Source organism: Artibeus jamaicensis, unplaced genomic scaffold (assembly GCF_021234435.1).
Source record: "Artibeus jamaicensis isolate MK-2021 breed Jamaican fruit bat unplaced genomic scaffold, CSHL_Jam_final scaffold_286, whole genome shotgun sequence".
NCBI lineage: Eukaryota > Metazoa > Chordata > Mammalia > Chiroptera > Phyllostomidae > Artibeus > Artibeus jamaicensis.
The window spans coordinates 550,936-575,283 of record NW_026522034.1 but is presented as its reverse complement, the minus strand read 5'-3'; the positions used below and the strand labels follow the sequence as shown (position 1 = coordinate 575,283).

The following is a 24,348-nucleotide window of genomic DNA, read 5'->3' as shown; positions in this document are numbered from 1 at the left end:
CGGGCACATCTGGGCCCACGCGGAGGCCCACCAGGGAATGGTGAGGAGTTCCTTGTCCCGGCAGCACCCCTAGTTCCCAGCGCCAGGCCGGCCTCCTTCAGTCTTGGCACTGCATCCCTGAGCCAAAACATTCAGGGCTGGCTGCCACACACTCCTCGGTCCCCTGCCAGCACAGGGTGGCCCATAGCAGTGCCTCGATGCAAGGGCCAGGTGCTGGGAAGGCCTCTGTGGCCGTGAAGAATGGCCTTCCCAGCTGCTGAGAGGCGGTGGGAGCACAGTGAAGACAGGCTCCAGGGAAGGAGCGGGGACACGAGAAAGGTGTCGCTCTTTTTCGCTGCTCTGATAAGGAAGCCCCACAGGCCCTTGGCCCCATGTGTGCAGCTCCCTCACAGCCCTGCGCATGTGGGACTGTTACCCTCCCTCTCACAGAATACGTTCAAGGCTCAGAGAAGTTAAGCCACCTGCCCAAAGACGCACAGCCCCAGAAGCACCTGCACTCGCCTCGCTGCCGGCTGCGTGGCGCTTCATGTCACGTGATTCGCCCCTGCGTGTGAACCTGTTTACAGGATGACGCTGCAACAATTTTGAAGCAAAAACATGTCTACGTTTAAAAATAACTTGTCAGGGGACGTGTGTGAGGGGACCGGGAACGAGGTGGGTGGGTCGGTAGCTGCCGACGCCGGGGCTGGGTGCTCAGGAGTTCAGGGCTGCTGTTCTCTGTGTCTGTTCGAAAAGCTCCATGAGGTTAAAAATAACCCCCATACGCCTGACTTTTGGAAAGAATTTGTTCCCCATCAGAGCTCGACTTTACCGAGAGCTGAAGTAAGAGCACAAGCAACTTCGGGGGCTTTGCCTCACAGCTGTGTGTGGGGAACAGTGATCGTCTGCGTTTCACGGATGACGCTCAGAGAGGGCAGGCGCCTGGCCCGCGACCCCAGAGCTGTGCTGCCCGGCCTGTGTCTCCGCTCAGGTGGTCCCACGGGCTTCTCCTCACCCAGGAAGGAGCAGAGCTCCCCTGCTTTCTTCTGAGACGAGCCCCTGCCCATGCTGGGAGGGGCGCCCCTGAAGTCCACCTGCAGCAGCCAGGGAGGGGGGCCGGGCCCTAGTGGGTCTCCCCCTTGGAGTGGGGGTTTCCTGAGGATGCACAACCTGGGGATCATTAAGACACTTGGGGGGCCCCTGGCCTGGGTGGTGTGAGGGGGGCGCTGGGGCACCCTGGTTCCAGTTCATACCACTCAGCAAGGGAGGAGTTGAATGATGTCCCGACTGAGCCCTGACCCGAGAAGCTCAGTGGGTTGGGCATTGTCCACAGAGCAAAAGGTTGGGGGTCTGATCCCCTGGGAGGGCACCTGCCTGGGTTGCAAGCTTGGTCCCGGATGGGGTGCGGAGGAGAGGCAACTGATCAATGTTTCTCTCCCTCCCTTTCTCTCCACCTTCCCTTCTCTCTAAAGATAAACACAATCATTTTTCAAAAATGTCCCGAATGAGTTATTTCTGCTCCCAGACCCCACACCTGGGGGATGGCTGCTCCCAGCACAGGTCTCAGGTGCATCTGATTCTTGCCACTGGGTGGTTGGAAAGATTCCCCAGCACAGCTGACAGCTTCTCTGGGGGCCAGTGAGGGGCTTGGCTTCCCGAGGAGACTGGCACAGGACTCACGCCCGTCCCTGCCACCACGGCTGGAGCCACAGCCCCACTTCTGAATGGCTGCGTCCACGGAAGAGGCAGCCCAGCCGAGGGCCGACAGTCCTGTCCTGTCAGTGGCTCCAACCTCACCACTGCTGAAGGCCTCCGGGGGGCGGGGGGAGGAGCAGGAGACGGAGCTCTCACCCCCTTCTGTAGCCTTTGCTCCATCCGCCCATGCGCCCGCCCTCCCTGCACCCACCCCTTCTCCCCGTCCACTTTTGTCTGCTGCTCCTTTGACAGTCGCCACCACAGACCCACCACCTCCCTCACTCATCCTTCCTCCATCCTGGCATCGGCCAGCTCTCCTTCCCACCCACCAGCCCCTCCACCCATCCACACACCATCCCTCCCTCTGGCCACCCAACCCCGCCCTCCCAGCTGCCCATCATTCCTTCCACATCCACCCACCCCACAGGTCCACCTGCCTATCCAACTACTCAGACATCTCTTCCCCTCCACCCATCCCTCAGAGCAGCCATCCAGCACCTCTCCTTCCTGCCCCCCACAGCCCCCTAGACTCATCCAGTCATCAAGCGACCCTTGGCCCTGTTCCCGGCTGCTCCTAACCCAGCACCGTGACTCCCAGATGGACCAGGGGAGAAGGAGATGACCCTCACTTGTCATCAGGTGCCTACAACAGCAAAGTCACTTGTCTGCTGTGTGAAGTGACCCCAGGGCACAGCCTCCCTCTCTGAGCCCCAGGTAGGCCTGGGCTTCGTGGCTGCCCGTGGCCTGGGCGGCCCTTGCAGTTTTCCCTTGTGTCCCATGTGGTTGCCTCTGCCAGGGGCAGACCCACTCCAGGGCCCATCCCTCGCTGCCAGGTTGCCACGGGGTCTCCTCCCAGTGCACTGATTTGCTCGAGTCCTGACCTCCTCTCCCTCCCATCGGAGCGATGTCCACACTGCAATTCTTCAGAGGCTGATACGCTGGCCTCTCTTCTAGAGGTGCTCAGAGGCTTCACCCCCTTCTTTGCAGTCTCACCATAGTTCTGGGGGGTTTCTGTCCTCTTGTTGCCCATATGAAAAGTGAGGCTTGGAGACCCTCAATCGCCTCCCCCGCAGTAAGGCAGCTGCGAGGGCAGGGTGTGGGGTGCAGGCAGTTCCCAGGCTGCCTCCCCAGACACCAGAGTGCAACAGCAGTCTCCTCTCCGTGTGATCCGAGCCGCAGGGGCCTTCTCTCCTGCCTGCCCTGGACCACAACTTACTGCAGGGCCCCAGGGAGCTGCCCACGGCTGTTGTTTGCACCAGTGTTGTCAGCTGGGTTTGCCCCGTGGCGCTCTCTCCCTGCCCTGGCTGCAGGCCTCTCAGGAGCACTGGCTGCTGGTCAGTCCTGCCTGCTGCATGGGTAGGAGGGAGGCCTCTGTGCCCCAGGCCCGGGAGGTACCTGCCAGGCGGGCCTGATCACACCACTGCGGGAGTCCAGGAGCAGGCCTGCCCTCACCTGGCACCCACTGGCAGTGAGGATAGCAGGGCAGGCCAGCGGACAAGAGGCAGGCCGGGAGCAAGGCCTGCTTTCTCCGCCAGCCCTGCATTGCCTGATGGGGCCAGTTGGGCTGAGGTTCTGGTGAGTGAGCAGCTGGGAGACCAGGGCCCTGAGGACAGCCTGGGAGCAGGCTCAGAGTAGGGGCTGAGGGCGTGGGTGGGGTGACGCATTCCTGGCTCACCTACCTCATCACAGGGGGCGATGCGGCCCACCACATCCTTCATGTGCCCGATGGTTGACTCCTCCTGGAAGTCCCGTGGGAAGGTTTCTGTCCACTCGGCCAGCAACTGGAGTAGTTTGGGGCCAAACTTCCGGACCCGGGTCTGCAAGGCAAGGCCGAGGGCACCCACGCATGCTGAGGGTTGCTGGGGCCACGGCGGCCACTGCCCCAGCCACTCCCCGCCTGTCTGCGCTTCCCGGACAGTGGCTGCCCAGGGTGGGCGTCAATGGCAGGTGACACAGGATGGGGGCTGACCGCAGGGGGCACGCGTACTTTGGGGGTGGAGTCATTTCCTGTTTTTGCCAGGAATCCCACCCGCTTTTGTGGCAGCAGATCTCGCTAGCCCTCGGAGTCTCCCCAATCCCCACTCCCAGTAGGTGGGGTTCTGGGCAGCAGACCCCGCCCCAGGGCTGCGGGAGTGGGCCCCCCCCCCCATCAGTGCTGGCCAATCAGAGCATGGCACGTGCCCACCATCTCGGTGACTGGCTGACAGATGGTCACGTGGCTTAGGCGAAGCCGCAGAGACCGGGCCACACGGGATTGAGAAGCGGGATTGAGAAGTGTAGGTGGTGACCCCGGTGCTGCAGGGTTGCAGGTCCTCGTGCAGGTGGACCTGCCCCTGCAGAGTGAGGCTGGTCCCGGGGTGGGGAGCGGAGTGCAGCTCCCCGCCCCGGGAGAGTGTGGGAGAGGGACAGACGGTGTTGTGTCGAGGTCCTTTCACCCCCTGGAGCCAGTGGTACTCGAGACTTTGCAGTTCCAGAAGCCGAGAGGGTCCCTTTCCCTTAGGCCAGTTGTAATTGGGCTTCACCACCAACAGCAAAGCCCCGCTGACACAGGTGTACGTAGTCACAGCCCGCATGAGCCGGCCCCGGCCCGGGGGCCATGGGAAGGGAAGGCTGGAGAGGACTGTGCCAGGGGCAGGAAGCCCATCCGGTGCTCAGGGCCATCTCAGGTGGCAGGGGTCCCAGGATGGGGCTCTGGGGGGCCGGGTCTGGCCTTGGTGTGAGCTCCAGGGCCCCCATGCGCACCAGAGAACAGCCCCCAATTGAGAGGCCCCAAGTCTGCCTTGGCTCTGGGCCTCAGACAAGTCGGAAAACTCCACTGGATTTCTCCGCAGGACAGCGGGGACAGCCACTACCTCTCTGAGGGCTGGCCGCGTGAGGGTGTGTCAGGGCAGTGCCGGCACACGCAGAGGCCTCTACTCTGCCCGGCCCTCACCTTGTCCAGCACCGGCTTGTCCAGTTGCTGCTGCTCAATGCACAGGCGGCAGACTCGAGCCAGGAGCTCCTGGGGCTCGATGAACAGGCGGGAGCTCAGCAGGAAGGTGAAAATGTAGGCTTTCTGGGGATACCGGAGAAAAGTGGTGTGTGTGCGCTGGGGTGTGGAGGGCGTGCGCTTCTTCCCATCTCCGCCCCGCCCTCGAGGCCACCCCCACCTGTTCCTCCCCCACGCCCGCGGAGGAGAGCCCCTTCCCTGCACTGCGTGGGCCACCCACCTCAGGGTAGTAGTCGGCCGTGGGCACCAGGTGCTGGATCAGGGTGTCCAGGGAGGCTGACGATGGAGCCCCATCCAGGAGGGGCTGCTCGGCCTGCTTGCTGTCTGTGGGCTCGGTGGGGGGTGGGCCGGGGCTGCCTGGGGTGACCATGTCGGAGGCACTCAGCGTCCAGGGCATGCCTGCCTGCAGGGGTGAGGAGAAGGTGGGCACACCTAAGCTGGGGCCTGCCGGCCCCCTGGGCCCCCGGCTGGGTGGGCCCTGCCCTGGCCTCCCAGTGATCACCTCCCGGGAGCGCTGCCAGGGACCCCCAGCCCACAGTACAGCACCCCCCCCCAGAACCAGCTCTCCCCACTCTCAGCCAAGCCATGCCGGGCCTGCTCTTTCATGAGTCCACTCCCACCCCCGTTCGGGGCTCTGTGTCAGGCCCCACCTGGCCACAGGTGGGATGAGGGATGGGCCTGACCCACACACTGGGGCCTCAGGTGCAACCCCAGAACTTCTGTAGCGCTTGGAGGCTCTTTCACCCAGGGTCCCTGCGCTGGTGCAGTGTCCCTGCTGGCACCACCCTGTCCCCATATAGGGCTAGGAAAGAGCCCCTTTCCTAGGTCAGTGGGTGGGCCTGGGGCTCTGTGTGCCTGAGCTGCTCTGTGCCCCCACCCCCCCACCCCGCTGCTGCGTGGGCCCCTTGAAGCTGGGTCTCCAGTGCAGCCTGGTGCTCCAGGTTCTTTCCAATTAGGCCCCAGTGACCGTCCGGCTGTTCCCTCCTACAGGAGGCAGTCCCACCACCTTTGCTCCTTTATCCACTGGACCCAGCTGACACGCCTCCTCCCCACTGGACTTTCTGGGCTTCCCTGTAGCAGTGCCCGCCCCTCCCTCCCAGAGTGGGCCTGACCTCTAGTGGGAGCCAGCAGCTCCTCCCTGTCACCATGTTGAGTGCTGGTGGTGCCTGCTGTGGAGAAGGCCCCCTGCGGTTGTCACCCGGCAACTTCTCACCAAACCTGCACCAGGTGGGGGCTAGGGCAAGTCCTCGACCTGGCCCTACCCTAACCTGGGCCTGGCCCACAGCCGGCGTCCTCCCCAAGTGTGCAGTGGCCTGGGCTTCCTCCCTGGGCTCCACCACCAACCACTGGGGGCCTCCTGAGTGGGGCCTGCCCCCGCCTGCACAGCCACAGGCCCTGGCCCAGCCTGGGGCTGCTTAACTGTCACCTACGCTGGGCAATTAAGTCACCCCCATTCTTCACCCCCCCTCACCTGAGAACGTTTTTTCTCTTTGCTTTTAGAGACAGAGGCAGGGAGAGAGAAACATCGACGTGAGAGAGCACCTTCCATTGGTTGCTTCCTGTGTGCACCCAGACTGGAGATCGAACCTGCAACCTTCTGGTGTGTGGGATGATACTCCAACTGAGCCACCCCGGCCAGGGCGAGTCGCCCCCACACTCTTAACCGTGGAATCCTGCAGGCTCACCACAGGGGCCTTCCGGAGGTCCGCGTCCCCGTCGCCCAGCTGGCCTTGCCCTGCTGTCCCCATGGCAGACCCTGTCCCAGGTCCGTTTCTGACTTTCCCTGCCCCTGGGTGGCCTGGCCCTGAGACAGAGGGACACGGAGAGTGGGAGCGGACGTTGGGGGTCAGAGGGAGCCCAAAGAGGGCTTGGAGGGCATGGGAACCAGAGTGGACAGCAGCCCGGGCCCTGCTGGCCCTGGGACAGCCCCCGCTTTATCTGCACTTCCCTGGCAAAGCACTAAGTATTCCGTTTCAGCCGCTGAAACTGTAAAATTTCATAAAGCCACCCCCTGTCCATCTCGGTGGGTGGGCATCCAGGGGTGATGGTCAGCTCTGGGGAGGGCACGTGTCTGAGTCCACTTCCACAAGACAGAACACACTCAGCCTGTCAGGTGGACACCCGGAAGCTTCTCCCTGTGGCGTTGGGCCAGTGTTCTCAAGGGCAAGCCAGTGGCAGGGGTGGAGGTGATTCTGGAAACTTCTCTGCAGGGCAAGGTGGTCTGCAGAGGTGTGGGAGGGGACTTTCTGTGACGGCCAGACGCCACCCCCTCAGGGACGAGCTGGGGAGCTCCTTGAGCACCTCTGGTCCAGCCTGGCAGTGGGGCTGGGTGTGAGGTGCTGGGCACATGGGGTTGGGGGCACAGACCCAGCTGTGCCCTGGAACAATGAGCTTGAGATGGGGGCCGGGGTGGAGGGACCAGACCCTCCTGATGTGCAGGGATGCCCAGAGAGTGGACAGGTTGCAGTAGGTCCCTTTGATGTCCAGCTAGCCACTGTGTCCCTGGCTGGGCCCAGGCCTGAGTCTCCAAGGACAAGCTGGTCTCCCAGTCGCAGCCTCTGGCTTCCTTCACTGTTGCTGAGGGACATTCACTCCCATGTGTGTGCAGGTGTTGAATGACTGCTGGCACCGTTCAGGCCCTGGGGACCCAGTAGGACCCTGGGAGCTGGCGGTGAAGGCAGGCAACAAGCAGGTGAGGTGTGTAGAGAGGCCCACCACCTGGCACCGGAGCTGGAGGCACATCCAGAGGCCTGTGCTCTGCAGGTGGGCGCAGGGGAGGGGAGAGCGGGGCCAGCTCCCTGTGTTGGATGTAGCCTCAAGAGAGGGTGGGTGAGACCAGAGCCTGGCAGTGCCCCGCCACGACTCTCCCCTCTCCCTTAGGTGTGCTGGGCGGTGTGGGGGTGGGGGGTAGGGAGGCCCACCCCGATGCCAGGGCTACCAGGGGCTTGAGCTGGCCTCCTCCTTCCGAGCAGGGGCTCCAGCCTGCATGGGACAGAGACAGGGGTTGGGGTGGGGGTTTCTGTGCTGGGGACTGAGGGCAGGAGGCCCTGGTGTATGGGATGCAGCAGGAGGCAGCAGGTGGAGATGGAGGCCCCACCGGCTCGCCCCTCCCCTCCCCTCAGTCCCCGCCTTTATGACTTCCGGTCTTTCCAGAGCTTCTGTAGACAAGGACAAACAAGTGCTGCCTGTATCTTCCCTCTTTTCTGTTTCTGTTCCACGAGCGAGCAGCACGTGTGTGTCTCGGGCACCTTCCACTCACGTTGCATTTTGGAGCTGTGTCCACAGCAGGACAGTGTCCTGGTTCCGCGTCAGTTTACCGCCTGTCAGCGTCCCACGTCTGGGTGTCCAGGGGCGGTTTTTAAAAGCCACCAGGAAAGCAATCCAAGTGTCTGTCGGTGGATCCACGAAATGTGGGCTGTACGCACAACGGAGTAATTCTGTCTTAAAGAGGCAGGACATTCCGCCCCCTGCTGCACCATGGGAGGACCTGGGGGACGTTGTGCGCAGCGGAATAAGCCAGACAAGCACAGAATAAGCCAATAAGCGGAATAAGCCAATAAGCGCAGCGGTCACAGCAAGACAGATACCGCGTGACCCTGTGAACTTGTGGCACCCGGAGTGGTCAGGGTCTCGGACACAGATGGTGCATGAGGGACCCAGTGCTGGGGAGGGAGCATCAGTTTGCCTGGGGCCGCATGGAGTGGTGGCCGCACACCAGTGAGAACGCCCTTTGTGCAGCTGACCTGCATGCTTCAGAATGGTGAAGGTGGTAGACTTCACGTTCGGTGTATTTCACCACAATTTTTTAAAAAAGGCCAATGATGATGGAAAAGTATTTATTGTCACAGCTGAAAATGCTTGAGATCTCCAGTCCCTGACCCGTGCTGCTGTGACCCAGGCCGCAGGGGAACCCGGGAGGGGCTGGGCACCTGGGCTGGGCACCTGGGCTGGGCACCTGGGCTGTGTGCAGGAGGGGCCTGAGCTGGGGGCTACCCAAGAAACCACCACCTCAAGGTCACACTCTCTGCCCTGCCAGGGCCTGGGGCTCTGCGTGTGAACACACGTGTGCATGGTGTGACTTCAGTGGGTGCCCACTTTATACCCATTGCATGAACAAGCCTCCGTAAAACGTCAGTGCTGTTTGGCCCTTAAGCGCTGGTGTGGGGGTGTGCACCGTCTCAGCCCCCTTGAATGGTATAGGCCTTGTGTTGGACCTTGTCCTTGGAAATTTACCCCAAGAAAATTATCTGAAGAGGAAAAGCTATGCAGAGGAGTTTGCTTGGGTGCTAACTGGAAGCAGTGACCATGAGCTCAGGACACCCTGGGTGGTGACTGAGGAGAACGCAGGAGGACACCGTCATGCCCACCGGTAGAGCCCCTGCCGCAGTGGAAATGACGGCCTTGGTGACTCTGGTCTCACAAACAGGGCCGTGGCACGAGGAAGGGAGGTGGCACGCAGGAAACTGTGTCGAGGATGCAAGGCGGATGCTTCGGTGGTTAAAGTGGGAGGAGCCACCACCTGGCACCGCTGCGCGGGCAGAGGTGAAGATCCATCCCGGCCGGTGTGTTAGCAATTCGCCCATTTCCTCCAGGTGCTCCAGTTGGTTCTTGTACAGTTGTTCATAGCACTTCCTTCTAATCCTTTTCTACTTTTATAGAATTGGAAGTTATGTCCCCACTCTCATTTCTGAGTTTAGTAATTGAGTCTCTCTCCTTGTTTTAATTGTCAGTCTAGCCAAAGGTGAGTCAACTTTGTTAATCTTTTTGAAGAACCAGTTTTAGGCTTTACTGATTTTCTCTAGTCTCTGCTTATCTCTAATTTTTATTGGTTCCTTCCTTCTGCTAGATTTGGGTTTAATTTTTTTTTTGTAGTTCCTTAAAAGTTAGGTTGTTTGGCTCTGGACAGGTGGCCCAGTTGGTCGGAAGCTTGTCCTGTAAATGAAAAGGTTGCGGGTTCAATCCCTGGTGGGAGCATGGATGGGAGGCAGCTGATTGATGTTTCTCTCTCATATTGTTTTTCTCTCTCCCTTCCTCTCTCTCTCAAAATGTCAATAATAAAAAATAGCCCCAGGTGAGGATAAAAGAAATTAGGCTGTTCATCTGAGACCTTTTTACAGCTATGAAGTACCCTCTTCACAGCATCCCAGAGTTTTCCTATGCGTGTCTTCATTTTCGTCTGTCACTGAGGATTTCTCATTCCCCTCGGGATTTCTCCTTCAATCCCCTGTCTGTCTAAGAGAGGCTTGTTTAGTTCCCGCACATCTGTACATTTTCCAGTTCCTACCTTCCTTTGCTGTGGTTGGAGCAGTTGCTTTGTCTGACGTGTGTGTGTGAGTCTGTGGAGACTGGTTCACGGCCCAGCACAACCCGGCTGATCCTAGAGAGCGTGCCCCGTGCTGCTGCTGTCGGACACTGCCCTGCATGTCCGTGTCTCAGGCTTCGCTGGCGTAGCGTGTGACTCAAACCATCTGCTTCCTGGTGGCGCATCTTCTGCCTGGTGGTTCTATCGCCATTGACAGAGGGGCACTGAAATCTCTGACTGTTATCGTAGAACTGCCCCTTTGTCTCTGTTCAGCTCACAGTCTTGTTTCCTGTATTTTGGATGGCCTGATTTTCGTTATGTTAATGTTTATAGGTATATCTTCTTGCTGTATGGAGCCTGAATATATAATGTCCTACTTTGTCACTTACCCTTTTGATTCAGAGTCTGTTTTCTGCTATGAGTCTAGCCCCGCACTATTTCCATGGGATGTTTTCCCCTTTCACTTTTAATATATTTGCCTTTGGGTATAAAATGAGTTTCCTGTAGTTTTTTGATATATTTTATAAAGTGTTTTTATTGATTTTAGAGAGGGAAGGGAAGGAGAGAGAAATATCAGTGTGAGAGAGAAACATCAACCAGTTGCTTCCTGTATGCACCCCAGACAGGAACTGAACCCAGAACCCGATACGTGCCCTGACTGGGAATGAAATTGCAACTGTTTTGGTGTATGAGACAAAGCTGGAACCAACTGAACCACCCAGCCAGGGCGGGATAATTAAAAAAAAAAAAACCCATCTGCCAATCTCTGTCTCTTTGACTGGAGCGTTTAATCCATTCATATTTAAGGTAATAACTGTTAAGGGGATCTACTTCTGCCATTTTGCTATTTTATGTCTATGTGCCTTATAGATTTTTGTCCTTTATTCCCTGTGACTGCCTTCTTTTGTGTTTAATTAATTTTTTTGTTGTGAAATTTTTTAGTTCTTTTCTTGTTTACCTATATGTGTGTTCTGCAGCTGTTTTCTTCATTGTTATCACGGCATCACGCTTCCCACACACAGGTTACAGCACCCCTGTCTGAAGGTCCACCAGCTTGACTTCAATAACATACCAAACCCTGCCTCTACCCAGTTGCGGTTCTGCCGTCACAGAATCATGTCTTTATGCATTTGGTATTAAAAAACATAAACTAATCATTATTTGCCTAAAAACACATTAATCTCAAATCATATAGAAAACAAAAAGCAGAGTTACAAATCAAAGCTACTATAATACTTACTTTTATAATTAATTGCTTACATATCTATCTAACAGAGACCTTCATAGCTCCACATGGCTTTGAGGTAATGAGTAGTGTTCTTTCATTTCAACCTGAAGGACTCCCTTTGGTATTTCTGTGTGATGTACTAGTGGCGATGGACTCTGCTTCTGTATATCTGGGAATGTCTTCATTTTTCTCTCCTTTTTTCAAAGACATTTTTGTAGTACATAGGATTCTTGGATGGCAACGTATTCATTTTCAGCGCCTCCCATGTGTTAACCAGTCACTGCCTTCTGACTGCCAAGCTTTCTTCTGATGAGAAACCTGCCAACAATCTTACTGAGGGTCCCTTGTATGTGATGAGTTGCTGCTTTCTTGCTACTTTCAATATTCTCTGTCTTTGTCTTTCAACAGCTTGATTGTAATGTGTCTCATCATGGATCTCTGAGTTGCTCTTACTTGAAGATGGTTGAGATTCTTGGATGTTTATATTCATGTATGTCATCAAATTTGGGACGTTTTCGGCCATTATTTCTTCAGATAATCTCTCTGCCCATTTCCCTCTCTCTCCTCATTCTGGGACTCTCACAATGTCCTTCGCACTGTAAATTCAATCACTCTCTTTCCCAGTTCACTCATTCTTTCTTCTATCTTCTCAAATCTCCTGGAATACATCCAGTGAATTTTTCATAACAAAAATTTTTTTTATTCCTTTTTGGGTTTTCCATCTCTTTATCACTGTTTCTATTTTCATTCATGTGTAGTTTTCCGAGCTGGCCAGCTGCCGCTGTCCGGTAGGTCCCTCACCCGGTTTTCCTCAGGGCGGTTCCTGTTTGTCCCTTCTTTTCCGTGCACCACACTTTCCTGTTTCTTTGTGTGCCTGTGGTTTTCTTGTTGTTGTTGGAAACTCGATGCTTGACTCTCATGATGTGGTTAACTCTGGAAATCAGATTTCCCTGGGATATAGTTTCTTAAGTTGTGGTACAACACCTCTATGCGGGCATCAGCCTGAGGTGTCAGCGTAAGGTCTTTGGGATTCTTTCTTTCTTGTACCTTTCCATGAACAGTGGGCAGTAACTTTGAAACCCCTCTCCCATATGTGGCTGCTTTTGAATGTTATAATCCTGGCTCTTAAAAGGAGGAAATGGGGAAAAAGAAGGAGGACAAAACCAAAAGGCTCTGGCCCTTTAAGCCCCCAGGAAGCCCCTTCGGCCCATGCAGATCATAGCTATGGTGGCCTGCCTCCACGTCAGCAACCCCACAAGCAGAACAGCAAAGAGCATCAGAGCTCAGGTCCCCAGTATTTGGAGAACAGGGTCTTTACACCCACCTTGGCACCTGCAAGCTGTGTGCATGGCTGTTTGCCGCAAGGCTGAGTGGGGAGGGTGGGTAGTTACTACCATGCTAAGACCAAAGGTAACTGGATTTCGGTTCAGGTTTTTCTCTGGAAGCAGCACGCCTGTGACGAGGCTCCGGAGTGCAGACGGACTCTGCCAGTTCGATCGTCATCCAGCTGGACATAGAGTCCTGGTGCTCCCCATTCCGCTCTCTTCCCTGATGCCCCCTGTTGTATCCTTAACTGAACAGTGCTGCTGGGTGTGTATGTGGATCTTCATATCTTATTAGTTTTGACAGTCCTGGGTTTTCCAGAGGCCAGTTTTGTCTGCAGCTAATTGTAATTTTATCTCTTCCTTCCTGGTGGTTAGACCTCATTCTCGTTTCTTGTCATAATGCATGGGACAGAACTTCCCAGCAGAAATGATACTGGTGAGAATCAGCATCTCGTATTGTTCTCTCTCTCCATTGGACCAGGGCTGCACTGGGGAGGGGCTGAGAACTTTCCTAGGATGCTGCTAGTGTCCTGCAGCTTTTTGGGAGGATGGGCACCACCCAGCTCTGGAACCTGCAGGTGTCCTGAAAGCCCCAGGCCTCCTCCTTCCCCGGCCTTGATGGGCCTCCTTGGAGCCCACGTTTTGGCCTCTGGTCAGTTCTGCTTGTATCTGTGCAGGACCTGCAGAAGCTCTGAGAAGAGGCCAGAATGCCAAGCTTGCCTCACCTTTTCCCGAGGTAGGCTGTCTGGGGCCTCGGTGGGCCCAAGGCTTTGTTGGGAGAGCCAAGTGGGCAGGTTGCTTGGACCTGCTTCTCTGGGTCCTTGAGGAAGAGGGAGCTGAACTTGCGGCTGTTTCCAAGGGTTCTGGATGAAGCCCCTGCTCCGCCCAACCCAGATGGGTTCTCAGCCCCCGAGTTTACAGTTTGGAGAAGAAACAGACTCTGCGTTATGCTTCCTGTGTCTTTTGTTTTTGTTGTCTTTTGTGGGAACAACAATGGAAATGATCTCTCACCTCACAGGTGAGTGAACCTGGACTGTAAAGTGTATTGTGGGGGGACAAGGTGAGCAGCTGGGGACTAGCACCCTGGCCCCTGGGCTCCTGACTCCAGGCAGCTCCTGGCCCTGGGACAGGAGATTAAGAAAGGCTAAGTGGAAGACAGATGTGGCCCAGAGGCCCGGCAGGGGAGCCCAACTCAGGGTGCGGGAGCTTGGGGAGGGCAACTTGAATACTGGGAGCCCCGGTGTGTCCTGGCCTCCAGGAAGCAGGAAGCCCCCTGAGGGGCCAGCTCATGATGGATTCAGTTGAAGGAGAGACCGACAGCCAAGCCCTTCCTGCTTTCGCAGGAACCTTAGGGAGGAGGGGTCCACCTGTGTGGGACCTGCACTGTGCCGGCCCAGGCCTGGCTACTGTGAGTGTGGCAGCTTCTTGTCCACGTCCCCGTACACCCCGCGGTCCTCCTCCTCTCCTTCCCTGACAAAGCCTGGTGCTAAGACACTCATTTCATTCCCGTTTGGGTCCCACACAGGGCTCCTCCCTGTTCCCTGGTGTCTGAAGGGGTGCCGAGGAGGTGCTGGGGTCTCCTGCAGGCCTGAGCCCAGGGCTCTGCTGGCCCAGGCTGGACGTGCACGTGGCCTTGCCTTTGGAGGCTTCCTAGCAGACTCGGCTGTGAGGCAAGGAAGGGCCCAAGTTATTTTTGTGCTCCATCTGGCCCTCAGCTCCGGCTGCCAGAGCCTGCTGCTTCCAGGGCTCAGGGAGCGCAGGGCCCTGCAGAGCGCTTGCAGGCAATCTGTGGCGTGCAGGTTGGTGGCACCAAGACCTACCACAGGTGGGTAACTAAATATAGAGGGTTTTTCAAAGAGTGAAAAGTTGGCCCCCCTTCTGCTCCACAGGGAATCAGCTCCCACACTCTGTCCACACCCACGACTGTGTCCTGAGGACACACTTGGAAGGACACACACTAGGCTGAAGAGCACCAGTCCTTAAAGGGAATCGAAAGATAATGCCCAACTGCTCCCCAAAGCAGACCAAAGGATTTCCACTTGAGCTGCCCAATGGCCACACTCCCTTGCTTCCTGGAACCACTTCTGCCCACTGGCTGAAGGCCTGTAGGGTGGGCGGGGGGGACCTGGGTCCTGGCCAATGAGACTGCAGGATCGCCTCCTCCTGTCCCGAAGTGGGACCCAGACCATCCAGTCAGAGTGAATCCTTGGCTTTGTTTGGAAAACATTTTGGAGAGATGTTTCCTTAGTATCTTTTCCTTTCTTTACTTTTCAAAAAGTTAAAAAGTCTGTAAATAGGTCTACAATTTAAATAATAGTGATTTTATTGTTAAATCAACATGAACATCTGAGAACTCCTACTCAGGTCAATAAAAACAGCATTACCAATACCTTAAAATGCTTTATGTACCTTACCCCCCTTAAGCTGACTCCTCAGTCCCTCACCTCTGGGTGATGGCCATCCTGACTTTGGTGTTAATCATTTTCTTGCTTTTCTTTTCAGTTCTACCTGTGTGTCTTTCCCCAAATGAGATTCTGCCAGTCTCGAAGGGAGAGGACAGCCCTGCACGCACCAGATGGAGGCTCCAGGAGGGGGTGAGTGGACCAGTCTCAGGGGTGCGGTCTGACTTCTGCTTCTCTGGGAGGTGATGAGGCCCCTTCTGTGGAAGTTGTGAGCAAGGTCACCAGCAAATCTGGGGAACAGGGTTCGCCGCCTTCGGGCACTGGGGGCACCTGGCAGGACTGCGATGTGGACTATGCGCTGAACATGCAGCAGCGGGGCGGTCAGAGGGCGGGGACTGCTCTGTGCTCCCTGCCCCTGAGCCCGCGGGGCCCCCCTACAGCTCTCAGGGAAACTGAGGACTGCTGTGAGCGTCCTCATGAGGATCTGGGCCAGGTTCTCCTGGGCATCTGTCCTTGGGTTCAGAAGATGGCCCAATGGAAGTAGGGGTCTTGGTGCCAGTCTGTCTCTGAGGTGACAGGGCAAGGCTGCCATCCTGGGACCCCCCTCTCACCATCCACCAAGGGGTCCCTTGTCATCTCCTTCCTTGCTTTACTCTTTCATTTTGTTGGAGCACATCCTCTAGTAGCTTCGTGATAAGGGTGCTTAGGAACTACATTTTTTGAGGCCTTACATGCCTGGGAATATTCTCATCCTACTTACTAGTATGATTGACAGTTCAGCAAGGTACAGAATTCTAAATGAGAAATCATTTTTCTTCAGAATTTCAAAGGCTTGCTTTCTGGCTTCTTGCTGAACTGTGTGAAACTGTTTTTCTCCTGGTGGGGGGGATCAACCATTCTGATGTGCCCAGGACTCTCCCGGGTTGAGACCCACGTCCCACATCCTGAGAAACCCCTCGGTCTCAGGCAGACTAAGGCGGGTGGTCACCCCCACCCCACGCGACCTGAAATTCCCCAGTGACGTGCTCGGAGGCGGGCCTCCTCCTTCCCTTGCTTGGAGCACTCTGCGGCCTCTGCGGCCTCTGCGGCGGGAAGCTGCCCCTCAGTGGGCCGTGCGTCCTTCCCTCACGACTCCTGTCCTTCCTTTCCTGGTTGGAACTCGCGCTCCCCTGTCAGAACTCACAGGCCTGGGCTCTGTTTTTCATCCTTGTCTCCTATTAAAACTCTCCTGCTCTGCTTTCTGGAGTTTTCCAGTGTTATCTTCCAGAGCTCTACCGTTTGTTTCTGCTGTCATGTTTTAAAATTTCTGTAAGTTATTTTCCCTTTGAATGTTCCTTTTTCGATGGGTGACATTTGGGTCCTTTTTCCCAGATTCAGCATCTTCACTTTCCTCACTGTATATATATGGTCGACAACCTTGATTAGATGTTTTCTCCCTCCTGCATTGCCTTTCTTTCCTCCGGTTGGCTCCCCCACTTGTCTTGGTCACCATCTGCCACGGTGGAAGCTTCCTCAGATGTCTGGAGATCCTTGGTTGCCGGACGGCACTAAGAAGCTGACCAGACACTCGGAGGGAGAGGACGGGGCTTGAGGACAAGCTCACTGTGGGGAGACCTGGGGAGCTGTTTGGGGGGAATGGGAAGAGGAGCTGTGGGTGTAACTTCTGATGGTAGCCACTCCCCTGAGGGAATCCACAGTCTGGGGCTCTCTGTCACCGCCTCCTCACCCACCTGCTTTCAGGCTGCCCAGAGCTCCCTGCTGTTGTTGCTACTCCCACTCTCCCTGACCTCCTGGTTCTGCCTTCCCAGTCCTCTATTTCCAGCAGGACTGGGGGGTGAGCAGATGAATGAGTGGAGGCTGTCCAGCCCCCTCCTGCCTCCTAGAGACGGGCAGGCCTGAGAGGGAGCAGAGGGACAGGCCTCGAGCACAGGTGTGAGACCTAGATCCAGCTGTACCTGAAGTTAACCCTGCTGGTGGAACGGTGACCCCCCCTCCCACTTTTTTTTTTTTTTTTTTTTGTGCCAATTGGAGCTGGGGCTCCGTCACTGTAAGTGGAAAGAATCTTGAAAGCAAAAAGTTGCCCTGGGTGACTGCTGCCTGCAGGACGCAGGGCTGGCCAACTACGGCCCCCAGAGGGCACACAGGGATGCATCCACAGGACAGTCTCTCCTGGCAACTTGGAGGTGTTTCCTGCAGACCCCCAGGTCTCTACGGCTCAGCCCAGCACCCCTCCCAGGCTGCTCTTGCAAGAGGCCCTCGGCTCTGCCCAGGGCAGATCAGGGAGGGCGCCCACTTCCTTCCACGTACAGGTGGCCCCAGGAGCCTCTGGCCTGGACCCCCCACCATGGACCCCTGCCCACACTGCTCTGTGAGCAAGATACCCTTCTCCAGGCTGTGTCGAGGGTGGGCTCTATCCTAGGGGCGCATCTCCTGGGTCGGCGTCACACTCTCGCCGTCACTTTGCTGCCTGGGATCACTCCACCTGATTCCCCGCAGCACAGCCCCCCAGGAAAGACCCCTGAGATGCCCTCACCCAGACCCCTCTGCTGACGAGACTCCAGCATCATCCCCTTCCCCTCGGTTTTGCCTCGGTGAGGAAACTGGCTGCTCTTCCAGAAAAGCCATTCACAGTGTGCCCGTCGCTCGTGCCACAGGGTAAGGGAAGCTTTTACGGTGTCTTTGGAGCTGACCTCTGGCTGGAAACCCAGAGGTGGGAGCGTGGGAGGATCAGAATACCTGCCCCAGGAAGGGCCTCAGGCCCATCCCTGATCCACACAGGGCAGGGAACCCGCCTGTGAACCCCGGCGGGTCTCGTGCTGCGGCACCTGCTCCCTCCCGATGTCTCGCCCAGGCCCGTGGCGTGCTGACACTTAGATACATATTTATAGCACGGCTATTTACAGTGTCACACATTGTGGTGACGTCACCGAATAGGCCCACGGTGGCCCTCCCCTGGAAGACGGGCTACTGGGGGGAGAGTGTGTCTCTTGAAAGAGTCACCAGTTTCCTGCCTGTGTGCCCTGGTCCCCACACGCACAGCCCCGGGGCTCCGAGCCCCAGGAGAAAGAGAAGGGCAAACAGGCTTATGTCCAGGCTCCATGGGCCTGGGAGTCGAGGGCCAGCGGCAAGGCTCCTCCACAGACCCGACCGGGAAGATGCCTCAGGCTTGGGGGCGGGGAAGGGGCTGCAGGGAGGGCAGAACATCTTTTGGGGAGGCAAAAACAGCCAGGCAGACGAGGGGTCTCTGAAGGCAGAAGAGCCTGAGCCAGTTTGCAAGGGAGGTGCCCAGGGAGGTGGGGAGGAGAGGCCTGGGTGGGGGTCTGCTGCCAGCTGTCCTGGGCCACCTCACAGAGGTCCTGGTGTCATGGGGAGCAAGAGTGGCCAGGTGGGAACTGCCCCCGAGACCCTTGGGGCCTGGAGCTGGTTCACCTGTGTGGGCCTCACCGTGGCAGCCTGGGGTGCCCGATCCTAGACCCTCATACCTGGTGCCCTGGATGCAGCCCTGGATGTGGGGGGAGGCAGATGAACATACTGACTGGTACCTGGAGTTGGGGAGGGTGGGGACCGCCTGGGCCCAAAGACCAGATGGAGGGCGGGAGAGCTGAACCGGGCGCAGCCCCGCCTTCTGCGCACCGCTCTGGCCCCAGAACAGGACCTTGTGCCACCTCTGCGGGGCTGCCTGCCAGGACCACGCCTCCCCCACTGCACCTGGCGGGCTCCCTCACTTGGGGCTCGCTGGGATGCCTGGAGGGACTTCTGTGACACTGGGATTTATGGTGAATATATTCGTCTCCTCTCCTGGCACAGAGCTCCTGAAACCTTTGACATCTCCTAAGTAGTAAGTGTAATAAAGCTGTCTTGACATTTGTATCAAACTGCTTTCGACCACACCTGACTTATGGTAAGGGGGTGACTTTTGGACACACCTAAGGATGGGGGCTGGTGGCCAGGGAAAGCAGCTCAGTGACTGAAGGGTAGAAACTCTCAGTCCCAGCCCCGTGACATTAAGGGAAGAAGGAGGAACTCCTCCTCGTTTTATTCTGCTTGGGAGCCGCTCTGGTTCAGGTTCTTGGATATGTGGGTCTATGTCTTTCACGAAACAGGGAAGTTTGCAGCCATCATTTCTTCAAATACTTTTCCTGCCCTGCACCCTTCCCTGTCTCCAGCGGGGACTCTGGTGGCGCACAGCCAGGCCTTTCGCTCCCACCACACACACGCTGTGGCTCAGCCCCAGTGACCTCTGCTGACCTGCGCTGGGTGCAGCCGGACGTTTCCTGTCGTCTCCATGCTGCCTGCTCTTCCTGACGCCTCTGGCCTCTCTGCTGAGACTTTCTACCTGCGTGTTGGCTCCAGGAGCATTCGCCTCCACCGGCCGGTGTGTTGTGGTTACAGTAGCTGCTCTGCCACCTGTGCCAGGTACTTCCGACACCCGCTTCATGTGGGTGCCGGCATCAGCTCACTCCTTTTCCCACGAGAGCTGAAGTTTCCCGAGTTCTTTCCGTGTCATGTAACTCTGGGTGGTGCTCTGGGCATTTTGAAAACTATCTTGTGAAATTCTGGCTCTTGTTTAAATCCCATGGAAAGTATTTATGTTTTTGCTTTTGCGGGCAACTGGCCCCCCTCAGCCCGGGCCAGGTGTTCCCATGGGGCTTCTCCGGGTGGTGGTTGTGAGGCCAGTTCTGGCCTCACGACTGCTGAGCTGGTGTTCAGGTGCGGGCCAGCTCCTGGGGACCCTGGGCCCGGCTGCTCAGGGCTTCGCCTGCCAGTGCCCGTGGGTGCCGTTCAGGGGCGGACCCCGCCTCCTGCAGGCTGAGGATGAGCCGGGGCCGTGAACCGCCTTCTCTGTTTCTACAATTTCTATGGTGTTTGTTTTTTCAGTTTCCTGGGACTCCCGTTTTCAGTCTTCCAGCCAGAAAACGAGGGCTTTCCTTCTGCCGTTCTGCTGTGCATGTCCCACCGCCATGCCTGTGCCCAGGGCCCGGTAGTGGCAGGACAGAGAGAAGGAAGGGCAGGGGGCTCCCTGCCTCGGGGCCCAGGAGGTGCTCTCTCAGAACTGCTTGTGGGCTGGGTGGTGAAAAAGCAGGCGGAAGATATTTTAAAATGGACTGTTTTCTCACTTCTTCTGAGCAACAAGACCCCACCGGGGCCCCCTGAGCCAGAACCAGGGGGCTCCTCCCAGACTTTCTCTGTGGGGGCTGATGGCCGTCCTGGGCTCAGGCTGCCCTGGGCTCAGGCTGCGAAACCACAGCAGAGAAAACTGTGGCGTCCTGGCTCCATCGTGCCCTCTGTCGGGCTGCAGGCTGCCTTCAGCGGGCGAGGCCATTTCTATCACCCTGGAAGCAGAACGCGGGCGCTTCTCCTTGATTTTGCAATTTTATTCTTGTTAAAAATCAACAGTGTTTGCTTTTATTACATACATTTTTATGGCCACTTTGTATTTATGGGAAGGGATGCTACTGATCTAGGTGGGAATATAAAATCTCCTTAAAAATATATTTATTCAGTAAATAATTTGGTCTTTCAAAAAACTGCATGCAAGACCATGCCAGGCCCAGACACATGCCGTCCACCGCCACCCCCCACCTGCCCCAGGGCCAGGCTCCCACCGTTTCCTCCCTTTTAGGATGTCCTCTCCCTGCCCGTGAAGGTCCAACTGCAGTGGCCCCTCCCAGGAGAAGCCTTCAAAAATGTAGGTGGCCACCAGAGGAAATATGTGACAAGGGTCCTCTGGGTAGTCGGGGTTAGAGACAGAGGCCAGGTAAGAGTGGGATGGATGATGGCAGATGGGAGCGGCAAGGCTGTGGTGTGTGTTTGCCCTGAGCCTCAGTTTCCCGCTGTGCACTGCAGGGCTAATAGCCCCCAGAAGCACAGAGAGGCTGTGAGGGAACGCACCTAAGCACACCCTCAGCTACGCCCATGCCCTGCCTTCCAGCAGCTGGGCCGAATTCTCCCCGAGGGTACCTGTGCTTGCCTGCTCCTGCCTAAGCCCCCCCCCCCCAGGGCCCTTGCTCCAGGCCTTCTCCCGGCCGCCTCCCTCCCCACCTGCTTCAGAGGCCTTCCCTGACCGCTGCTGCACGGGGCACTTGCTGCCCCGCCATCTACCTGGACCTTGTCGCATGTCCCTGCGGCATCTGAGTCTGTCGTCATCATGTGTCTGGTTTACGTCAGTCTTCTGCCCTCCCCACGGGCTGTGAGCCCATCCGTGGCTCCCTCTGTCAGTCCCGCTCATGGCTGGCCCCCCTCGCCTTGGCCAGGGCTCATTCCACACTTGCCGAATCAATGCATGGATGGCTAGACGGAAGACTGACAGTCACTCGGAGGTGACTGGGTCAGCAGCAGATGGAGGAGGCTGGAGGAAGTGCTGCGTGCGGCCTGGCCAGTGCTGCAGCTGACAGTGGTGACCAGGCTGCCCTCCCGGCAGCCAGCCAGGCGGCAGCTGCTGGGAAAGAGCGTGGCCTGTTTTGTGAGGGGGAACAAGCCAGTTATTTTTCTCGGAGAATGAATATCTGTGTGAAGAGCACATTTGCCACTGAGTCATGTGAAGGGAGGACCAGGGATGAAAGCGCTGTCTGTTTCTCCATGAGAGTCTCACCTCCCTCGACCCACATGGACAGGCTAACCCTGTCCCTGGGGCCTCCGCCCCTCCGGGGCCTCCCTGCCCCCCTGCAGCTGCCCCCGGGCTCCTTTCCCATCACACTGTCCCCCACCGAGCCACCTGGACTTCCCCTGCCCGGCCTCCCACCACCCGGGCAAGCCCGTGCTGCACCAATGCCCAGCCCTGTCCCACTCCTGCTCCCGTACTAGGTGCTGGTAGCTGCTGCCTGGCAGCAGCCGGCTCTGCCCCTAGGGCAGGGGTCCCTGCTCTCAGCCACCCTCACTTTGGCTGTGACGTGTGCCCCTCCCTCCTGCAGGTACAGTCGAGGTGACCGCATGGGGGCCCCTCCTCTGGGAGGACCTGGAGAAGGGGCTTTCACTAGCCACACAGGGCTACTGAGGATGGGGGCCCTGAGTGGCAGAGAGCAGGGCACAGCCTGAGTCAGAGGCCTTGGCCCTAGTTCCAGGGTGCAGGGGCCACACAGTGAGACACAGGCCGTGTCCCCAGTTCCAGGCACCCTGTGACCCTCCCCAGCCTACGAGTGGGAGGCTTAACCTCTTCAGGGAGGGAGTACCCAACACAGCGCAGGGGAGAAGACCACTGCAGCTTCTGCACTGTGGGAGCCTGGGGCTCTCAGCTCCCACGGCTGATCCCCTACAGTGAGGCTGGACCGCTGGAGGTGCGGGAGGAGCTGGGGGAGGCGCCTCCCACTGGAGGGGTGGGGCCTCCCTGTGGAGGGGCGGTGCTTCCCACTTGAGGGGCGGTGCCGGGCGGTGCCTTGTGTTCAGATTCTGTGCAAGGCAGGAGGCATCAGTAGCGGCCGCTTCGCTGTCCAACCCCCCACCCCCACCCCGTTTGCCCGGAGGCCCAACACAGACAGCGAGGAGAGGATGGGCAGCGCCGGAGCCAAGGAGCACCGCGCGGGGCCTTCCCTTCGGGCCGGGGGTTGGTTTTTGGTGGCGCTGTGCCTGCACCCACTGCCCTCTCCAGCTGAGGGCCAGCCTGGGCCGCCGCCCGCACCGCCCCAGACTCTGAATCTGGGGCAGGAAGAGCCAGTCCCTCCCCCCGGCGCTGCATGAGTCACTCACACCTCCTGACAACACCTCCCAGGCTCTTGCAAGGCCAGGGAACAGTCAGTGAAAATCAGTGCTTTGTTTCTCCCTGGGCTTCTGGGAGTCATTTCGGAGTGGTCCGGGGGTGGGGGAAGCCTGCGGGGCCCAGAGCCCTGCTTTGTGGGTGTGGGCAGGGTGCAGCTCGCTGGGCACCCTCCCCCACACTGGCGGGGGCACAGCCCCTTCTCCTGCTTGAACCTCAGTTCCCACAGCTGTAACGTGGGCTCCTAGCAGCCCCCCTATAAGTGCATCTTTAGGGTTAGGGGTAGGGTCAGTGCTCCATCCGTGTGGCCCTGCCCACCCCACCCTGTCCTGTGCATGGCCCCTGAAGGTGGGCTGAGGGGGCAAGTGAGGCCCCCTTCTCTGTGACAAGAGACGTGCAGGCCCGCTGCCCAGATGGCCGGGTGATCACTCGGCCTGTGTTGCCCTGGCCTCTCACCAAGACCAGACCTGGGGCCCCGCCATGTGTGCCTGGGGCTGTCCCGGTCAGTTCCCGGGGACCTGGAGTGGCCGAGGAAGTGGAGGGCATGCACGTGCGGGGTCCCCAGTGGTCACTGCTGTTTCCTTGTGGCCAGAGATGTCTGTCAAGGGCCTGGAGGATCTCAAAGGGCAGAAATAACCTCACATCTCCCTGAATTTGGGGGATTGAGTTAAAACTTGCAAAGTTTTTGTGAGCAGCGACCTGTGACCGGGATGCACAGGTGTGGGGCCCAGACACGGGGCGGGGTGGTGTCCGGGGGGCAGGATTGGTGACCCGCAGCTGGCTGGGCACCCCCAGGCCTGCCCGCGGGGTGGCGGGGACAGGGGAGCAGCCGAGCCGGCGTGGGCCTGAGTAACACCCAGAAGGGCTGCTTCTCTGAAAATAACTCCCAGAGCAGAAGAAGCCACTTTGAGATGCTTCTCATTCCTTCTCTGAGAGGAGGCACTCAGAGCTGAACCTTGGCAAAGGCGTCATCGTCTTTTCTGGGAAAAACAAGGGATGATGAAGTCATCGGTGTTAAAATAAGACAAAGAAACACACTGTTTTTCTCTGGCTTCTCTCAGACACACCAGCAGAAAGAGAGAGGGCCCTTGTCAGAATGGCTGGGGACACACATGTGTCTGCACCCCCAGCGCGGCGACTGTGGCCAGGGCTCTGGGTTCAGTCGCTGTCCTGGGCTGTGGCCTTTGGGCCAGTGGAGCCGTCATCCTTGGCCAACACCCGGGCAGTGGGTGTACAAACACGTAACCGCAAATCTCGTTACTTAAGACTTGCAGAAAAGCAGTTTGTCGTTACCTGCATTTCACAGAAGGGGAAACTGAGGCTAAGAGAGCGCGAGGGCCTGGCCTGTGCTAGGTTGCCCAGCTGGAGTGCAGGGCGACAGGACTGGGCCCAGCCACCCCTCCCCGAGACTCACACTGATGTGGGGCAGGGACAGGCTCTGCCTTGAGAGGGTCTCCATGCAGAGACCCCAGGCAGCATGGGAGGCAAGGCTGAGGTCGGTCTGCAGAGATCCTAATACGTGCAAGCACTGAGCCTGACAAAGCCAGGATGATGGATGTCACGTCATCTGTCACAGTAGAGGCTGGGGCACGGGCGGCCGGCCCCGGTGCTAAGCCACAGAGCAGCGGCAGACGCCCCTTTTATAAAGCCGGTGCTGCCGTTACTGCCCCCCAAGAAGGGCTTCACAGCCCGAAGCCATGAGAAGACATGCTGTGATCCTGAGGTTAGACTGGCACGC

The 24,348-nt window shown here is 57.8% G+C and overlaps 1 protein-coding gene across 1 annotated transcript in view; it reads right to left on the bottom strand.

The window, feature by feature from the left end:
* RASGEF1C (RasGEF domain family member 1C) overlaps nucleotides 1-24,348 on the bottom strand; it is a 68,272-nt gene that overhangs the window by 19,682 nt on the left and 24,242 nt on the right. The window contains exons 2-4 of the mRNA XM_037136381.2: nucleotides 4,884-5,066; nucleotides 4,607-4,729; nucleotides 3,354-3,491 (exon numbers count right to left, since the gene is read on the bottom strand). Coding sequence (XP_036992276.1) covers nucleotides 3,354-3,491; nucleotides 4,607-4,729; nucleotides 4,884-5,060 — 438 coding nt within the window. The 5' untranslated portion in view covers nucleotides 5,061-5,066. The remainder of the gene's footprint in view (nucleotides 1-3,353; nucleotides 3,492-4,606; nucleotides 4,730-4,883; nucleotides 5,067-24,348) is intronic.